The sequence below is a fragment of the Heliangelus exortis genome, chromosome 2, assembly GCF_036169615.1.
Source record: "Heliangelus exortis chromosome 2, bHelExo1.hap1, whole genome shotgun sequence".
Taxonomy (NCBI): Eukaryota; Metazoa; Chordata; class Aves; order Apodiformes; family Trochilidae; genus Heliangelus; species Heliangelus exortis.
The window spans coordinates 108,951,657-108,972,564 of record NC_092423.1 but is presented as its reverse complement, the minus strand read 5'-3'; the positions used below and the strand labels follow the sequence as shown (position 1 = coordinate 108,972,564).

Here is a 20,908-nt window from a genome sequence, read left to right as displayed (position 1 = left end):
GCTTTTTCACTTCATTAATGAACTGAACTGAATGAAATGTACAGAAACAAAGCAGCACCACAATTTCAAAGCTTCACTGTTAATGTAGAGCAAATGACAGAAACCAAAAGTTACATTAAAGAAAATGTACAACACAGAGGAAAACTACTGTGGCAAACTGCTACACATGCTGGCAAATGCTTGTTGCATTGGTTTAAGAGGTAATTTAAGCATCTCAAAATGTTACTGCTCCCATAACCTAATCAAAGTACAGTTGTTCCCAAAACCTCAGCAATTTTACCAAGGACTCTGGAAAATAGAATAATAAAATAATGAACATAAAATTCATAGCAGTTTAAACTGTGCCACTTGATATACTGACTCTTGGGCATGTAGTGATCCTCTATCATTACAGAAGACAAAGCTTCATACAGGGTGGAGAATTCCCAACCTGCTGCAGGAGAACTCATGAGACCTTCCCTTTTCTGCCTTTTTTGTATAAATGGCTAAGCTTGCTTTGTTCACATGGGCACCTTATGGTTTCTTAAACCCTTGTAATGAACACTCCATCATTTCCAGCTAAGTGTGCAGGTGCACAAGACAGAGGCACTGAAGCTCACCTTTCATGGTGATTTCCCAGCTACCTAGGACTTGCTTCCACATCATCCCAATCTGCTCCAAAACTGAAGAAGATGAGGCACACAAAAGCTTGCAGATATATATATATCTGTCACTCTTCACAGAGTGTCCTCTATCACCAGGCACCAAAATAAGGGATCCCATCCCTTCAAGGAACCAGGCTACATAACATGATGAGGGACAATACATCAGTGAAATTAAAACATGCTCTCCCCAAAATTGAATAAACCTATGAATAACTGACACCTGACTGAAATAATCCTGTTCTAAAACACAAGCAGCAATAAAAACACTTATCTCACCTAGCATCATGTAATGTCTATACCATCCCTCTTCCACTCAACAGCAGTCAAACTAGCATCTTGCCTGTCAGACTTCTGGACAATACTGAAGTTAATAATAAAGGAAATTTTCTGTTAAAAAGCTAACTCTTACAGCCACAGGATCATACCTAAACTCATCACACTGTATCTCAGTTGTTCAACTCCATACAAGGGCTGGGAAGGCACAGCACATGTTTTTTACACAATCAGCAACATAACACACAATCACTGCATTGTCCCTCTGCATGAGCTCTCTGGTTCCACTCCAGTAGCTATCCCATTTCCCTAGGATTGTCACCTCCAAAGCTTTAATTTTGACAATACAGTTGTGGCTTTGTTAAAAACCTATCATCTTCAAGAGAAATTAAGATTCATGGTTAAGAGTCTGTATTTAGAATCATAGAATCATTAAGGTTGGAAAAGACCTGTAATATCAAAGTCCAACCACAAATCCAATTCAGCAGTGGTGTTTTTTCCAGTTTCTCAATTGGATAGCATCATGACATTAGCACTTAGGGTTTTTTTGTTTTCAAAGGGATTGCAAGACATCACAGGGAAATTACAGTGTACCAGGCCCTGAAATTCAAAACTTCAGACACAAGATGGTGCAAAACAAAGATGTAAACAAGCTTTACAAGCCCAGAGCAGTACTGGCCTGTTATCAGGTGCTCAATTTCCTGGAAGGACTAATGAGCTCAAGACAGGCAGCCAAGTATTCCCCACTTTGACGTCAGAAGTGATCAGAGCAGATCACCAAAATCTGGGTCTGAAACCAGAGCATAGGCCACTCTAAAGCTGAGAGTGCTTCATAAATGCCCCTTCCCTCTGCCAGCACTGGTGTGTATCTCAGCCCATGAGAAGGCAGGTCACACATTTAAGCCAACTGAAAATCAATCCGTGTTTGAGGAATGGGTACAAGCATGTCCTGGGTAAACCCAGGACAAACAAAGGAATTAAGTGGATGTACATATATGTTTCCATACACACAAACCTACATGTGTAAAGGCAACCAACCCCAGTAACACATTTGATGACTTCTTTTTAAAATGTTAGATGCTCTCCTGTTCACTTAACTGTTAGACATAAAAAAATGGCATCTGCTTAGTGACAAATCACATCCATATTCCATAAGCACCAAGGATCAGGCTTAATCCCTTGGCCTGTTCCAGAAACAGTGTTCCAGAAACACTGTTGTGGTTTAACCCCAGGTAGGCAGCTGAGCCCCATACAACCACTTGTTTCCTGTCCCCAGATGGGATGGGGGAGAGGATCAGAAGGGCAAAAGTGAGAAAATTCACAGGTTGAGATAAAGACAGTTTAATATGTAAAGTAAAAGTTCTGCATGCAGGCAAAGCAAGGTAAGGAATTCCTTCAGTGATCCTCATCAGCAGGCAGTGTTCAGCCATTCCCTGGAGAGAAGGGCTCCATCACATGTAATAGTTACTTGGGAAGACAAATACCATCACTTCAAAGCTCCCACCACTATCTTCTCCTTCCTTTCCCAGCTTTTATTGCTAAGCATGGCATCATATGGTGTGGAATATCCCTTTAGTCAGTTGGAGTCAGCTGTCCAGGCTGTGTCCCCTTCAAATTACTTGGGCAACCCCTGCCTGCTCACTGGCAAAGCAGCATGAGAAAAGAACTTGACACTGTATAAGCACTCACCAGCAATAATTAAAACATCTATATCTTATCATCACTGTTTTGGTCACAAGTCCACACGTAGCACCATAAAATCTTGTATGAAGGAAGTTAATTCTATCCTAGCAAAACCCGGTACAAACACAAAATAAATATTTAGAAAACAGAGTTCTCTGTGGGAAAGAAGAATAGTTTTATGGTGTTCACTGAAGACAACTAGCATAGCTGAACACTAAGCACATATAAAAAGAAATGAATTCATTTTTTTCTGTCTGGTCAGCCTTAATATTTAGAAGCATTTCCCTTACTATAAAAAAAATTAAAAAGAAATCAGCCTGTGCCAGAATTTCCTGCAATGGTAGAGCTGAGAAAAAACCACTCGATTATTTTTTTTTGAATAAACTTAAACATTCCTCATTCAGCAATCAGAAGGTTATATGCATTTGTCTCCACCATCAGACATCACTATAATCCACATAATTTACATCACAGGTTCCACAGTGGAGACCCTACTCTTGAAATGGCTGGGTGCAACTGGAAGGAACTCTAAGAAGTTAACTTCTGCTGCCTCAGCCTATGACAAGGGAAAAATAATGGCCCACCCACATGGGGAAATAATTTTTAACTAGTATTTATGTCAAATGGACCACAGTTTATGATTGTCTTCAGAAACAGAAATGGAATTCTTTAAGTATCAAAATACCTGCAGTTGGAGAGTTTGCATGGTGGGACTTTTTGGGCAGGTTGAAGATCTGTTCACCAGGATCTGGTGGGGGAAGAGCGTCTTGGCCTTGTCGAGCTTCCACAGGATCGTACTCCTTCCCATCATAGTTTGCATCAAAGAACTTTTTAAACCATTGAATGAAATCTAAGTTGTCTTGGAAGCGCCCTTTGACCAGTTTTTCCACGGGAATTACCTGAAAGGTAGAATAAAAGTTTCCAATAATATCTCGTTGCCATTCCTAAATGTAAAAATTAGGTATACACACTTACTTGAAAAAAAAAAAAAAAAAATCTAACTGTATCAGCATATATTCCTCTGCTATTGTTTTCTTACTAAAATGAAGGAAATTATGGTGGATTTGGATTTTTGCTCTTAATAAAAAATAAAACCAAAATAAAACAAAGATTCAGCCTTTGAAGTGGCTACCCTGTTGGGTGTATGTAAGCCTGCACAACTTCTCTTCCACAGAGTTACTCCTTTCTTATTGTGGTGACAGCCTTGATGAATGAAGCTGTTTTGGGAGTAACACTATATTCAACTAACTAGGGATTTCTGGTTTTAATGGACACACTACAGTTGGGCATCCTAAAAATGTGCAATTCTTCAAAAGCTCCAGATGGGAGTTTCTTGCTCTCTGTCCTACTGTTTGAACTACAAAAAAACCCAGCAGCTTTTCCAAGACATGCTGAAGTTCAAACCAACCTACATTTTGGCAGTACATGTTCATAATATGAACTATCCCTGAGGTTTTTAACCTTGTAATTTTTTTCCATTCCATATATAGTTATACACAGAACAGCTTGTGGATACGCAGAAGTTGACTAAAATAACTACAAAACTTTTAGTAAAACAAAACAAAAGCAATGAAGATGTCTCGATATCCTGCAAGTTTTTCACATAAATGAAACCTCCAAAAGGTGTCAATCTCACAGTAGTGCTCAAGTTTCCCAGACACTGTGGGCAGACAGGGTCTACAACAGCAGAAGGAGAGTTGTGCTGCCTTGCTTAATTCATGCAGCTGATCAAAGAGCCAAGTTAAATGGATCTTTATGCCTCCTGAATGGATTAAATTTTCAGCTGGAAAAAGGGCACATAAAACCGTTGCAATTTTTATTTCTTATTCAAGGTTAAGCCAATGGTCCAACATTTTATAAGACTATGATACCCCTGCAGGGATTAATGTGCCTTCAGGTTGTTCCATTTGTATCTTAATTTTGTACTGATGATGTATAACAAGTTTGCTCCCTACAGAAAAACTGACAATGTAAAGTTTATTAGGCTTTCCAATGTTGTTTTTTTTTTTAACAAGTCACACTGTAAATAAAAGCATCTACAACATTTCAGGAAAAAATGAAGGTTTTCCACTGCCTTATCAAAGTCTTACTGCACCCTCTGGTAAGACTGCTTAAATTTCAGCTCTCACATTCAGGCACAAACCAATACTTTTTGGTTGATCAAGGCATTTTCTAAGAGACTTCCATTCTAAACTTTCAAAGATCACATGTGCTGCCTAACCTATTGAATCTCTGGGTAAAGTATTCCAGCTCTTGAATACCTTAAATTCCTGAAACCCCATTTTGGATGAGAAACATAGAAGACTTACATATTTCCAATTTATTTTGTTGAAAATTCAGGTCACCAGTATATTTGTTAATCTAAAATTAAGGTTCACTGATGGTAAGGGATTTCCAACACATGGTATTTTATCAAAAGGATCTCTGACATTAAGATATAACAGATTAGGCTGCACAATTCTTCACTCTGTACCCAAATGGGGCATGCCAAGTTTTTCTTCATATACTAAATACTCTTTTCAAACGATGAAAGGTCAAGAAGAGCATCTTTACATTCAACTTGTAACTCCACTTCTCAGTCAGAAAGTTAAGGAAGTCAACTCCTAAGTCTTCTGACGTATTTTGTTTCCCCTATTTATTGTTTTTACCCAGTTTATACAACTTTTGAAACATTCAGTGATTGAAAGATAAATACAGAATGCCTACCTTATCCACATTCATTCTTTTAAACGATGCCTGCAGAAGTTTGAAGTTGTGAATGTATTCATGCTCCAGCTTTGCTTGAAACTTTACTTTCTTCAAACTAATACACCCGGGGAACAACATGTCCATGAACTGGCAGTAAGCTGCTCCTGCAACAAGAAAATGCATTGACATTAATCCAGACACACCCAGCTAAGACCAAATGGTGTTTAATATTTTTAGAAAAAAGCATGAACAGAAAGCAACTGTGCAGAATCTGTCCCTGCTGCAATTCAACCTAACACTATGCATTCAAAACCTACTTGTCTACTGTATACTGAGCAGTGTAGCATATTAGTATGTTTTTATTTCCATTCAATTGGGGTGTACAATGCACTGTTGTGTGGCATCTGAAGAATCACCATGACTAATGTAAAGTAAAACTTTCTTCTATTTAAAAATGAGTGTTCTTGAGTGATTATACACAGTATAACTGTCTATATGATCAGTCAAAATGGAAATCTCTTAATAACCTTCTTCAACCCTCCCAGATTCAATCAGGCCAAGATCATCTTTGTACTAGCACTTGTAGCTGAATGCCAATCAAATTCAAATCATTTGAGATTATATCAAACCATGATTGAAAAAATAAATCAATAAGATTCCAGCTGGTTAAAATATACTAGCCATTTCCCATCCATCTAAAACAAACATCCTTAGTGATTTTAACCTCCTGAGAAAATTAAATAAGCTGTCTCTACCTTAGTCCACCCATACATTTCAGAAGCTGGGCTGTCAGCTTCCACTTAAAACCATAAGATTTCTAAATTCAACTTTGGGGGGCTATCTGAACTTACACAGTAGTAGGTAGGGGTGTGTATATATAGAAGAACTTCTGTGTGTATATAGGAAAACTTCTAACTAGTGTACTGAGTACAGGTAATGGAGACAGCCATTTCTGGAATGCAGGGAGCTTCCTCTTACAACAGCATCAAGTCACTGTCATTTGCAAAATAAGTTTTTCCTGTTCACAAATTCAACATTAAGGATTAAAATCTTTGAGGAAATTGGAGAAAAAAACAAACACCAGTTCTTCTCCAGAAGAAGATTTTTTACAGAATTACCCAATTACTCCTGACAAGTTCCCTTTTACTTCCACAGAAAGGATTTTTGTGCATTTAGTGCAGATCAGTTTTGACAAGTAAGTGTCCAGATCTCACCTAACAGTTCAGCCCAATATCAACAACAACTACTTCTCACAAACAAGAATTCTGCTGAGTGCTCATACAGAAAGCAAAGTAACAAAGTGGACACCTGGCTTGCCCAGTTTTACAGAAAAGGCAATAACTTAAAGTTTAAGACATTTTTCTCCATGAGTATGCATGTCTTTTGACAGGGCCAGCTTTATACATGAGACTTATTCTTCATATCCACTCAACCACTGTATGAAGGCTCAGAGAGCTCATAACTTCTCAAAAAGAGAAACAGAGTTTAAGACTGGAGTCCAAGAAAAGTTTCCCCAAGTACTGATACAAGTTTTGCTAAGGGCAGAGACCAAGCTTTAGTGCTGAAAAGCACTGCCATTAAAAAAAAAAAAATAATCTCTTCTCGTTGCCTAGCTTTGTGGGGGAATACTCTTATTAAAAAATCCAATTTTCCAAGGACACCTTGTGCTTAGCTGTTTGCAATGTTTTTGATACGATTAAGAATCAAAGTAAAATATTCCCTGAAGGAAAAGGAGCCTTCTGGAGAGTTATAAACATCAGATGACAAATTGGCATTTTCATACAGCAAGGTATATAAACATAATTAGTTATTCAAAACTCCTACTTAGCCAAAGAACTGATAAATATGGGGGAACAGAAAAATGACATTACAATTAAAAGCATGGATATACAGATAACGCATGGCTTGACTACATTTATTACTATTTAATTTCATGCAAAAGGATTATTATGCAATCACATCATGTTATAAATTGAATTTGTTCCTAACTCTGTCCTTTCATCCTCCCCATACCCCAATTATGAGCTTTACTCTGATATCTAAGTAATTGCCTGGAGGCCTTGAAAATGCACTGTGCAACCTTTCATCTTGATCCTTTTAGAAAGCTAGGAAACCCCAAGTGTTCACATGAGATTTTCTCCTTCTGCTGGTAATGCAAATTCCTCCTGCATGCCTTTAGACAGAGTCTTGCTAGGTTTAAGGCTCCAGTTTGGGTGTTTCCTTGTGTTTTCTTCCTGTCAGGCTGGAAGCTTTTTTGTGGTTGCCAGCCAGGAGGTGGTCCCCAGTCTGCACAACACTTCAGGGCAGAAAACCCTGCACTACATCCAGATGACAGCACAAACCTGGTCTCTGACACACCACTGAAACAGGCTGCTGTTTCCCCAACAGGAGGATTTTATTACACTGACAAACACAATTCATTAAAATGCTCCTTCCTGAAGTCCAGAGGCAACATACAAACACTGACTGAACTGAACACAAACTGCAGAGAAGAAACTCTTCCCAACAAAAAGCTGAGACCTGCATAGCACAGCAAGAGGAGAAAGTAAAAATATCATTACAGTCACCTAGGACTACTTGATTTTGAACATGGAGGTTATGTATTTAATTTTATATATTTATTTAATTTTATATATTTATTTATAGTTTAAAATTTTACCCTCCAAAGCTTGTAGCTGTCACATTGCACCTGAATGCTAAAGCTCAGCACAGCAAACTGGGGATGCTGCTTCCTACACTGCTCATGGCTGTGATTTCCTGGAGGCAGCAGGAAGAGTATCTGTACTTAAGTGATACAAGATTATAATGTGTTTTCCTCACAGCCACAGCATATAAACATGTGGTCCCCTGCATATAGAGCATCACTTCAGACCTATTCAATTTACTATACCACTGATGCTTCAGTGAGGATGCATTGGAAAGAGTATAAATAAAATGGCAGTAAAGATGACATCATGACTTCTGACATACTTCTTGCATAATTTATGTGAACAAAAGGATTTTCATGCCACTATATTTTATTGAAGATTTTAAAACTTTCCTACATTGTCTGCAAAAATGCCTCAACCCTGAATACCAAAACCAATCTAACCTTAACAAATCTATACAGAGAAACTGAAAACTTACCACCTACCCAGAACGGCTCTCAAAATATATCTGTCTATGACCAAAAGAAATTTAATATGCATAATCATGCACATACACACACACAAACAACCCAGAATAATTTAAGATCTACTCAAATTAAACGATGAAAACGATTGCTGGTGGCACTCCAGAAAAGGGAATCAATGTTAAAAACCTCTTATCCTGTATTAGATAACAAGCAATTCACAATCTCTGACTAAAAATCCTTTTTTATTTCGATCTGGAATATTGATGCAAACATTAGTTAAAAAAAAAATAAATATTCACAGGTCAGATTCCAAAACCAAACAACAAACATGGCTGTGGTGATTATATCCCCAGCAGCCACTACTTTTGGCAGGATTAATGAGCAGAAAGAGCCAACATCATGGAGTTGGATGGTGTTTGCTGGGCTCCCTGCACCAGGCTCAGGGCAGGCAGGCAGCTGCCAGAGGAGGGGAAGGGATGATGAGGCAGAATTAAGACATGAAATAATAAAATCAAGAATTGAAAAGGTTTAAAGATGTTACAGTTGAAGAGTTTTGCCACATGCGGTGGTGATGCTGGAAGCTTCCACCAAATCCATAAAATTGCAGCATTTGTACAATATTTTTGGCATTGTAGATAATCTTACATTAACATGCCTTAAAGTAAGGAATACTGAACACTCATTCTAGCTTTTGTCCCATGCTTTTCTTTCCCTATTTCTGTGTTTCCTTCCCAGGCTGTCCATCCTGATTTACAGTTTACTCTGAAGCATATGCACTCTGCATCAGTTTTCCTTTCTCATCTTCCATTAGGAGGCTGATGAGGACACAAGTGCAAACAAGTGTTTTCTTGATAATAAATAAAAAAATATTTCTGCATCTGACTATTGAAAGCACAAGAAAATTGAAAGAGACAATGACAAAGACAAGAGAATCCAGTTTGCTATGTGGTTTTGCTGCTCAGTAAACTTCCCAGATTCCAGCTGGAAAGCAAGATCAAATCCTTAGGTTTTATTAACATTTTATAAACATATAAAGGAAAAGGAAAATATAATTTGCAAGCTAGCTTCTTTAAATATACTATAGCTAGTACTTGATATACTAATAAAGTATTTAGTAGAAACACTATAATATAAGTGCTGGTATTGCCAAGTTAGTATTTGTCCCGTATAGAAAGAGTCAGGTCAATCCATCACATAAATGCCAGGAGATTCTGTCCCTCCCTGCTCATCCCTGCAATGTGTGGGAGTAAGATCCCAGAAATTCCCATAAAACCACACCAGACAACATGGGAACATAAAAAGGCCCATGAAAACACAGGGCCTGTCTGTGTGTGGGGTTGCTTTATTTTAATTCTAATGTCCAAACCACAGCAATAGTAGCTAAGTACTACACTATAAATTTGTTACAAATGCTTAGTAAGAATTTTACTCTAAAATGGCATGAAATTCAAGTTTAGACCTTTTAACCAGGCCTGTTTGATTTTCACATACTCAATTTTTGAGAAAAACAAACAAAAAACCAAACAGCACACTTTGGGGAAAAGGCTGACTGTAATTTTTTCTGTAATTAGAATTTTTTGCTCGCTTGCTTTAAGGAAATATTTTTCAGATAATCTAAAAACACATATCCCATCATATTACATAAAAATTCCTTCAAATTATTCATTCCCTCCAAAGCTGCAACAACCTGACCACGCATTTGGAAAACATGGGATGATTTGTATGCACATTAGTCATCAGCACTTCAGTTTACTACAGCAATGGTTGCTAACACTGATGGGAAACTGCACACACCCGGGATTTTTGTTGCTGGGACAACAGCAACAAAAAGGAGCATGCAACGAGCATGTGAGTTTTGATAAGAAAGGGGGAAAAAAAAAAACAACACAAAGGCCAACAATTGCTGTTTACAGTACTACAGCTTTTGGGGCTTGTCTTTTACCTCAGGCTTCCCAGAACTGCTTCTGGGGGAGTGATGCTAAGACAGGTTTTTGGCTATAGTGTATCATAGTATAGATTTTCACATTTCAAATATGGGTGCTATACTATATCACTCAAGTCTTTTTAAACTGGGCATGTCTGTGAGTATAAAGGGGTGTTACATATAGCCACGTGTATGGCTATATGTATGAAATAGCATAATCCATGCTGAGCACATTTTGGAAACCAAAGTCTCAAAATTCTTCTTTGCAGCACCTTATATGACCTAGGATATAGGTCAGCACAATTCTATTTCTCTGATGCCCCCAAAATAAATTATTTAAGAGGATTCAACACATTTCCTGGTGAATGTTCAAGACCGCATCAACTTTCTGTTTTCTTGCTTGGATTGTAGAGAAGCAAATGTTCATGGGGCTGGACATTAATGAAGCCATTCTGGCCTAAGCTTCACCCTTCCCAGCAAAACCTTTAGGATAACACTTAAAAAAAAAAAAAAAAAATTGAAAAATTATGCAGATTAGAGTGCAGCCCTGTGCTCCTGCACATCATTTCATGAGCACAGCTGCCTCAGTGAGGGCTGAGAGAGCCTGCATATAAAGGGATGGGAGCTTCTAGAGACAACCACAGAAAACAGCTCACAGACCTAGTACCTCCTGCAACCCTACAACTGATGTACCAGTGGTCACTGAGATACAGGGATACACATTCATCTAATGGACACCTGCTTCAGGAAGCAATGGAGGCATTTGTATGACAATTTCAAATATCCACTGATAATTCTCAATAATGCAACTGGGAGGGAGGTTTTCCCTGTGTTAGGTTGTATTCTCTTCTTCTTCAGTATGTAAATTGTTAAGCTGCTCATGAATTATGCATAACAGAGTTTTTGATAGTTAATTTTTATCAATGATTTATTTTGGATTTCATTAGTTTTTAAATAGGAAAACCAGAATAATTTCAGAAAATGCTGTTCCCATTTAATTTAAAAGAGCTACGTAACTAATCATGCCTGAAAAAAAAAAAAAAAACCAGCAACCAATACACAAAAACTAAAAAGCTCTTTCAAAAGTGAAGAAATCAAGCAACTGAGTGCTATAAGTAATAAAATAATAATGTTTAAAAGTGAAAAGAACAAAAGTTCTACTCCTCCTAAATTCTTAATGAAAGACAACTAGAAAAACATTTTTTTGGCTGAAAATCTCATGATGCTGTTTTGCAAGCTTCCTCAGAAAGTTTTGGAAACTATCTCAAATCCAATCATTAACATCCATTGTATCCCTCTAATCCTAAACATCATATGGAAGACATTAGAGAGTCATTCTCACTAAGCATCCTCTGTGTTTCATGACCTCAGGACAACATGCCAGTTCCTTGAAACATGACTTGGTTACACAGTGCAAATGGGATCAAGCTATGTTTTAATCATGTTTCCAAGCTGCTTTAGAGACCCAGCCTTTGCAAGGCTGTAAAAGCTAGAAAAAAAAAACCCAAAAAGCCAACACCCAAACCACCGGTGTTGAAATATGCTTTAACTTCATAGGCACTAGCATGCAGGCACCAAATGCTTCAGCAGGGTCCTGTAGTGTAGATGTTAGTAATACATATCTAAGAATTTAGGTTTTGATGTGGGCACTCAGCAAATTACAGCTTCTGAGACAGGTAAGAAGCAAATTCTATGCAGCTAAGCCACAGAATACACACAATTTGTATGGATATATACACAAACAGCATGCAGAAGAAAAAAAAACCCTTCTCATCACCTCTCTGTCCAGTACCCTTTTTCTTCAGTCACCTCAGCCCTGCTCAGCAGGAGCATCTCTTCCTGCCACACTGCTTCCCACTGCTACCAAGGGTGGTCCCTGGGTAGCCCTGATGCTAAAAGTGCCAAAGGCATGACAGCCACCCTCCCAAGACACACTGGGATGTGACCAGGGGATGTGACACACCTAGGGGATGGTGTCCAGCCCCATGGCACAGACCCCAGAACACAGCCTCTGGAAGCAGAGCACTTGGGACACCCTCCCCAAGCCAGGATTCTTCTCCTTGCACCGGTCTGGTCCCAAATGGACAACAGCCTGCAGAAGCTATGATGGAGCTCTCTCCCAAATCCTGAGCTGGAGAAGCAACAAAAAGTCAAGCAGAGAGCAATATCTGCCCTATCATCATCCCACGGTCTGCCTTCCTCCGAGATCAAGAAACAACAAAATGTATGTATAAAGGGACTGTATATTTTCTCAGGAGAAATGCCAACTGAGATATGGTATTAGCTACAGCAATCATCACATGAAAAATTCCTTCTGGCAACACCTAAGGCTTCTGTAGAGAAAGCATCAGAGTCTAAAGTTTGAAAATACCAAACCACACACTCTCTTTATAATATGGTTAGGTATTAAAAGCCAGGAAAAAAACAAACAAACAAACAAACAAACAGCACCCTGTATTTAATCCTTGATCCTTGGATACAAATCCTGAAAGACAGAAGGGCTCTATGCACCCAAGGCCAGACTATTTGCAAGCTTATAATTCTACTGACAATTTTAAAATGCAGAAAGGGAGGATGGAAAAGATTCTGTGTCTCTTTAACCTCAAAGGATCACACAGGTATGGCTAAGTCAGAAATTGTACCTCAATTCAAACTGCATTTTCCTTCCTATATACATTTACCATTTCTATCTTCCTTGCTCATAATCTGTACATCTTGTACACTTTGTATTGTTTCTTTTTAATTCAGATGCAAACCCTGTGTAGTCTCCTGCCTGACTCTTATTTTGAATATACTCTCATGTAGCAGCCACTTATGAAAAGCTCTGTAACACATTCACTTGGTATTCCCTATAGATGAAGAACAGCCTTAGTAAAGAAAATTCAGTTATAAGCTGTTTAGTAAGAATTCTTTTTAAGAAGCCACTGTGTATTCATTACAAAAATAGCATGACTCCTAAGAAACAAGTAGTGTTGATTCATTGGAAACTTCTATTCTGCAGGCCTGTGGGTGTTGCACAGGGGATCCTGCCACATTAAACCCACTAATTTTTTCTCTATTATTTTTCATTCGTGTATCAAATGAAATGCTCTCAAGTCTAATACCTTCAATTAAAACCACAGGTAATAAATTTCATGTTCTGGTTAACAATCTCACAGGAAGTAAAACAGAGAAACCAAAACCAGACAAAATGAAAGTCAACTAAAGCAAAGAGAATTCTGTTGCTTCGAGATGCTCAGTGAAATTTTCTTTCTTGAGTTGTCAGAACTAAATTACTGGAGGAGCTTCAGTCTAAATTTAGACTCTCCAGGGCTGCATCCATCCATAACCTGGCCTTTTTGGCACATCACTGCTACAGCAGGCATTCAAAAAGCTCAGGGGACACTGCACTTTGCTCGGCCTACTTAGCAGAGACAAAAACACATGTAAGACTCCCGGAGAATACAAATACTTTATGACTAAGCCAGCCCCTTCCTTTGCTGCTCCTTATCCTAGCAGCTCTGTTCCTGTCACAGGCAAGTGGGGAATAGGTTGGTATTGGTACCACGTGTGCTTTATCAAAGCTACTTCTCCACAGCAATGAGAGAAAAAGTCTGGTTGCTCTTTCTGTCAGTGTTACAAACTGCCACACTAGGCTTTAGCTATGCTTTGAATAAAGCTTTTAGCAAAAGCAGAATGTCACATTATTCCTTCTTGCTTATGCTCAGAACATCCAAAATTTTTGCTAAGTTGACTGCAAAACATGGTTATCCATGAGGTCTCACAACTTGGGGCTGAACTCAAGTGTATGCCACATCTAAGTAGCTCATGCCTCCCAAAAGTAATGCCTTTGAGGTTTTCATTCAGACTTGACTTTCTCCCCTTCTGTCCCCAGCATTTAAGATTATTTTTGCCTTTTGATTACTCCTTATTAAGAAAAATGAACAACAACTGAATGGTCATATAAAAGCATGACAAATCTTGATGGTTTCCTACTAAAAAAAAAAAAAAAAAAAAAGATTAAAATGTTTATACAATTCTACAGTTCATTATAAACATTTAGTTACAGTGGTTCTGCAGCTCCTTCTTAATGCTGTGAAATGCTTCATAGTTGTAAAGAGTTTCCCACATATTCCTTCCCTTTGAAGTCCTGGAGAAATGCTCCTATTTTACTGAAACTAATATTAAGCTGCATGAAAGCTGCCAATTCTTCAAGAAGCATCAGCCAAAGGAATGCCAGAGCCACTCTCAAACTATGGTCAGTACAGTGCCTGCTGGTGGCTCTGCCTGCTACTTGGCTGCTCACCTGTGCTACTGTTCCCCTAATTTCCATTCTGTAAATTGCACTGGAAGTGCTCTAAATAAACTATATGTACATTAAATAAACTTCTGAGTTTACAGTAAATTGTATTAAATACAGAAAGGTTCCCAAAGCTTCTTGTCTATTTACCTTCAATCCCTACACATCCACGTACTGCATGTGAGAAAGGGATCATGCAGCCTCAAAGGGAAAGAGGTGTTGAGTCTGTAAGTGCCTGCAATAGCCCAGCAGGGTTTAGATGCATCACTTCAGAGCAGACAGTCCTGTGAATGACAGGAAAGACTGTGCTACCAGGCTGCCTCAGCTAAAGAACTACTAAAGCCCCTCCTGGGACTGTAGCATACATTAGCTCAAAAATAAAAATGTATCAAGGCTCAACTAGCAAACCAAAGAGGGAAATTAAAGTTTACAGCTTTGAGTTGTAAAGATATGAATGTAAAAGGACCAGGTAACAGTAGCAATCAATACAATCCAGGAAGTTCTAAAGGAAGAAAAGGTTTAATTTTATACAAGATGGAGGAAGAGCTCTAATAAGACGACCCTTTTTCAGTTTTTCCCTTGTGGTGTGTCCCAAAATCCTCACTGGAGGTCACAGAGTAAGTTGTATAAGAAGCTGTGTATCAAAATGGGACAGTGGACTTCTGACAATTTTCATGCTTTTCTCCTGCTTGTCCAACCCATCTGATGTCTGTCCATCTGATCTTCTTAAACGTCTTTAATTCACTGTACTCTCCAAAAGAATTTTTTTTAGATCACCTATCCCCTATTTTGGAAAAGGGTTTTGGGTTGGTTATTTTCGTCTTTGTTTTCTGTTTGCAAGCCCACACACATTTAGCTTGATGGAGAGAGAATTCACTTCAAAAGCTTCCTTTCAACTATTTATGAGCATATAAATAGCTATGCAGGAACAAGTCAATAACTTGTCTCGTATGCTTCCTGTTGCAAACAATGGCAAACGTTGGGTATTTTTGGATGAATATGCCCATTTTCTTGTATCTTTCTATCTCCTCATAAGTGTGTGTGCATCTGTTTATCTACATATATCTAGATATAGCTACACCTACATTCATACACATGTGTGCACACATCCTCCCATGAATATTTTCTTTATTCATAATTCACCAAAATAAAATACGTAAGTTAACTTCCGGACACGTAAATGTAACAACAGCTAAATATATAATTTCAAGTTTAACTGTTAAAAAGGTTACATCCCATGTTCTGTATCTTTAGTGATTTAGTTTATTTCAGTTACTTACATGCACTTTAACCTACACTTTTTCAGCCTCAATTGTATACAGTGATTGTGCAAGGCTGCAAGCATGCAAGCCTGCTTCTGCAGCTGAGATTTAAGTTTTGAAGAGAAGACAATGGATTCTTGTCATCCTCAAGGATTTTCTCTGCCTTTCAGGGAACATCCCCGAGACAGAAAATTTAGCCAGAATTGTAAGTAAATTAAAATATATGACTATAAGGTCCCATTTACATATGACTATAAGGTCCCATTTATGCATTTCAGCTGGACCAGTAAATAGCTGAAACGTGGTACTGTGGTTTTGTATTTAATGTATTTAATGTGGTTTTGTATTTTATGTATTTAAAACATTGTTTTCATAAGCAAGGTATTCCCAGCATGTCAGTTGTCTAGAAGTAGTGATCTAAGCTAGATCCTCCAACACAACCATCTTCAAATTTAAAAATCACAGCAGGAAACCAGATAAAAGTCACTCCCCAGGGGCATCTGTGTTCTCAGTGAAATATCGGCCTTTGTCTGTGTCATTTCTGGTCACCATCATCACTTAGTTACAGACCCTGATGTTTAACATGTAACTTGCAGTTGCCACTCTGATTAACAAAAATGTCCAAAGTATTCAAACTACTACACCTCTTTCCAGGCCTCATTACAAAGTTCACTTGAAACAGTTCAGTAACAAGTGAAGAGAAAAAGGCAGAATTTCTTGACAAACTTCTTAAGCCCTCACAGTAGCTAAAAGGCTCATTTCCTCAAATTCATGTTTTTCTTTACAGAAACACTTGTGGTATTTTTCTGTGGGATTTGAGGACCCTTATCAGGAAGTAAAAGGTGCTGGAGAATTTTGTTCACCCAGGGTGTTGGTTCTCTCTTTGTCTATTTTCTGGCTATATCGACTCTTCGTTTGAAAAGGTACCATGCCAGCAGATATAAACCACAAAATCTTATCACTGCATTCTTTTCTTGCTCAGTCAATCATTTTATTACTTCTGTGTACCCTCTGCTACATTCATTCCATTCACCTCTACATTTATTATGCCTTCTCAAGGTACCTTATCTTTCCATGATTAAAATGGATGCAAAAATGCTTACTTTGCACATACAATAGTCTCTTTTCTCTACTGTTTTATGTCAAAGTTAAAAGTTATCTATTTTCAACAAATCAGACTTTTAAAGTGGTTTTAAAATAAACATTTATAGAGCATACCAGGCTTTCTTACCTGAACAGAGTTGTTCAACTTTTGTGTAGTTTAAAGCTAATATATCATTAACCCATGCGATGATGTCATGTCTGCTCATAGTCTCTTGGGTTATAGAGGTAGAGTACACGTTGACCGCCATTCCCCAACTAGGAAAAAAAAAAAGGATAAAAAATTTGACAATTTAATAATTGTTTTCTGTATAGAATGAATTTGCACTTCTTGATCAAAACAAAAAAATTTGTATCACTGCACAACCTTCTCTTATTTATTGAGAAAGGAAGCTTAACTTTTACCCATTATTGATATATCACCTTCTGAATGTCCTCTTGGAATATATGAACATATTTCTCTAGCAGTTGTTGTGGACCTAAAGAACACAGAAACCTCCAGCATTTTGCTTTATGGTAATAAGGTATGAAAAAAGGATCAGACACAGCCTAAGGATACACAGATAGGGTCAGAGATCTGGGATTTCATCACATAGTGCTGCACAATCAAAATGGTCTGATATCTCTCTAAGTTTTTGCCACTGCAGGATGATCAGATGGCCTAAAATAGTATTTATTTTTCAGATAACTTCTAGAAGATGTAGCTCTTTTAAGTACTTAAATGGTAATTTCTTACTGCAACAGGGCTCTTTTGGATCATTTAATTCAGTTCCTAACAACCACAGAGTGAATACCAGATAATGTTTTTTATCAATTTACCAACCTTTATCCTGAAAGTAGCTGAAACTTGCACTCCCAACCATCTGGTTGGAAAGCAGCTGTGAAGTCTGACTCCTCTAAATCATTAGGAATCCTTCCTCTCAGTTTAGACCCATTTGTTCTTCTGCCAACTTTATCCTGCAGCTCTAATGACTTTTTCTTCCCCGGAGCTGATTTCATAATGCATTAGGGACAGCACTCAAGAGCCTGTCCCAGTGCCCAGGTAGGCAAGATTAAACAAATCAGTCCTCTGAGTCTTCTAGAAATTCAGACCCTCACTTGCTGGTCATTCCAGAAGTCCTTCTTGAACACAGCCAAACAGTTTCAGACTGTGTCAACATAAAATTCCACCAAGACCTTGGAAAATGGAACTTTGTGCTGAAAATTTTCATAGCCACATCATCTTAAACAGATCTTTCTAATTAGCTAAGGTCCTTCCCTGCAAGGATGTCTAAATCATAGCACCGTTTATCATGATTCTACAAGTTCAAAGACTGGAAATGCATACTACTAGATTTTATTCCCTTTTACTCTATACTTGTTACATCTTTCTGCTGCAAGACACTGCCAAGAGAAAAGGTGAGCACACTGAAGTTTCTCTCATTAATTGGTTTGAAAAGCAGAGCCAAGATCATTCATGGAAAGAGTAAATAATGTTTCCAAGATTAGCAGACTTCAGGAAGTCCACCAGTAGCAATCCAAGAATGAGGTGTCTCAGAAATGATCAAACAGTCAAACAAGTTGTGTGATTTTTCTTGGAAAGGGTTTGGTGGGGACTGCACACCTTTGTCTCTAGTGAGACCTTGTAGCTAACACTTCACTGGATAGCTTTGGCTGCAGACTTGGACCTCAACCTTCTCCTTCCAAGAAAATGAGCAGGATCTCCTCTGCAGGATCACAGGTCTGCATGGAGTATTTCCATTGCAAAGATAAAGCTGTTTGAAACTTGACAGATAATTCTGCAGAGAACACAAAGACTGCAGGTTGACTCCATCCATGTTTTAAATGTCCCGGAACAATCCTGATAAAAAAATTTTTAAAACCCACTGCAGGAAACCAGACCAGTTTCAAGGAGAAGCTGAAGGAAGTGGGGTTGTTAAGCCTAAGGAAAAGGAGGCTGAGGGGAGACCTTCTCACTCTGCAACTAGAAAAGAGGTTGTTGTGAGGTGGGTCTTGGCTTCTTCTCTCTAATAACAAGCAATAGGATGGGAGGAAATGGCCTCAAGTTGTGCCAGCGGAGGTTTAGATTAGATATTAGAAGAAACTCCTTCACTGAATGGGTTGTCAAGCACTGGAACAGGCTGCTCAGGGAGGTGCTTTAGTCACCATTCCTGGAGGTATTTAAAAGAGTTGCAGATGTGGTGCTTAGGGATGTGATTTAGTGGTGGACTTGGCAGTGCTAGGTTAACAGTTGGACTTGATGATCTTAAGGGTCTCTTCCAACCAAAACAATTCTATGATTCCTTAACTGTCTCAGTCTGTACAGCAGGGAATGTAAAATAGAAGATGACAGGGTTCATAACATAGGTCACCTCCTATGAAACAAGTTTTGCAAACACAAAGATTGTTCAAATTGTCCCTGTCTACTGGCATTAAGATACAAACCATAAAATCCTCAAATTTGTCTGGCGAGAAGGAAAAAAGTTTAAAAAGAAGACGACAGACCAGCAAGAGAAAGCAGGCTCCAAAAATTCATGCTCTGATAGTCAGGCTACTACTGCCAGCAATTACTTCAGAACCAGGCTGCCCCTCTACCCACTTCTGTGCAGGCACCTCTGAAGAAGGGAAGAATCAGCCTCTCCTCAGTCTGCCCAGTTCTCCCTGCAGGCTCCCAGGCAGCAGAGCTCGTTGTATGAACATAGCCCTGCATTCACTCCAACAGTTTAGCAAAGGTCATTTTCTTGGCACAGGCTAAGTGCTTGGATTGAACCAAGTGCTAGGAACAAAGTTTTAGAAGTAGAGAAGTGCCCTTTTACTCTCAAAGCCACACCACAACAGCTGACCTCATGGTCAGATAGTGGCAACATCAGGATGGAAGGGATGAGCACAACAAAGGCAAACAGCACCTTTGTTACTAACCGCATCTGATATTTCAGCCATCACGGTTAACAATGGTTTTACTTCATTATTGCTGGCCTTTTAAATATAGATAAAAAACTAACAGGAAGATACTACCACTGCCACTTCTAAACTAACATGCTCAGTATTTTAAGATCAGTGCGAGTAACAGCTAAGTAGTGACTTCAATATTCACTTCAGGTTCAGAATAGTAAGTTTAATATTAAACCAAGAGATGAATACGGAATAGTCCACTCACTTCTAAAGAGCCTAAAGATATTTAGGTGCTAACACTTGAAATGAAGCTACTCTGTTTTGCAATTGCCATTAGTTCATACAAATTTTAATTTTCCTCTCAGGGCCAGGCAGAACTCAGAACAACCATCAGCTACCAGCAGCGAAAGCAGTGTGTCTACTCTGTGAAAAAGGCCAAGAAAATCCACACACAGGAAGGAAGTAGAAATCCCCTCATCATCCTCTTTGACAAGCAACTGCAAAGACAAATACCCATCCCTCTGCAAGCAACAAGAAAGCAACCAACCTCCTTTGTTCCAGAGCATGGGATGGAGAACTCTACTTCAGGAAACAGTGAGCAAAGGAATAACCTTGAGTTTTACAATGATACCCTGAAGGATACCTTTAATCTAACTTATGCTGTGTCTGCAAATTAATTATGGTCTATGGGTCAAATGAAAGTTCAGGTTATTTGTTAGAAACAATAGCTCCACATTTACACATACAGATAAGCATGAGGTGTATTAATACAATTTTGAACAAATGTATGCAAAATTAATCAGATTTTTAAAAAAAAAAAATCAACACCATGGCCATTTATTTTCAGTGACTTGTTAACATATACCTCTTCTCTGGAAAGAGTTCACCATATCTTTGCTGCTTCTGTCCACCACCCTCCTAATGGTTTCATTCTAAATAGACTCAGCTGGGAAAGGTTTCCTTTCCAGTAAGCATGTTCTAATTTGGCACTCAGATACACACATATCCTGTTTGCCACACAGACAGACCTTGTGGGGGGAAAAAATGAAAAGAAAAGAAAGAGAAGTA

At 38.4% G+C, this 20,908-nt stretch overlaps 1 protein-coding gene across 4 annotated transcripts in view; it reads right to left on the bottom strand.

Annotated features, from left to right (window-relative positions):
- The window catches only part of MAPRE2 (microtubule associated protein RP/EB family member 2), a 103,892-nt gene that overhangs the window by 22,616 nt on the left and 60,368 nt on the right, over positions 1-20,908 (bottom strand). For 3 of the 4 annotated variants that reach the window (XM_071737500.1, XM_071737497.1, XM_071737498.1), the window contains 3 exons: positions 17,100-17,227; positions 5,307-5,452; positions 3,286-3,499 (listed from right to left, as the gene is read on the bottom strand). In XM_071737500.1, the coding sequence (XP_071593601.1) occupies positions 3,286-3,499; positions 5,307-5,452; positions 17,100-17,220 (481 nt within the window). In that variant the 5' untranslated portion in view covers positions 17,221-17,227. The remainder of the gene's footprint in view (positions 1-3,285; positions 3,500-5,306; positions 5,453-17,099; positions 17,228-20,908) is intronic. The other variant, XM_071737501.1, reaches the window with a different exon arrangement.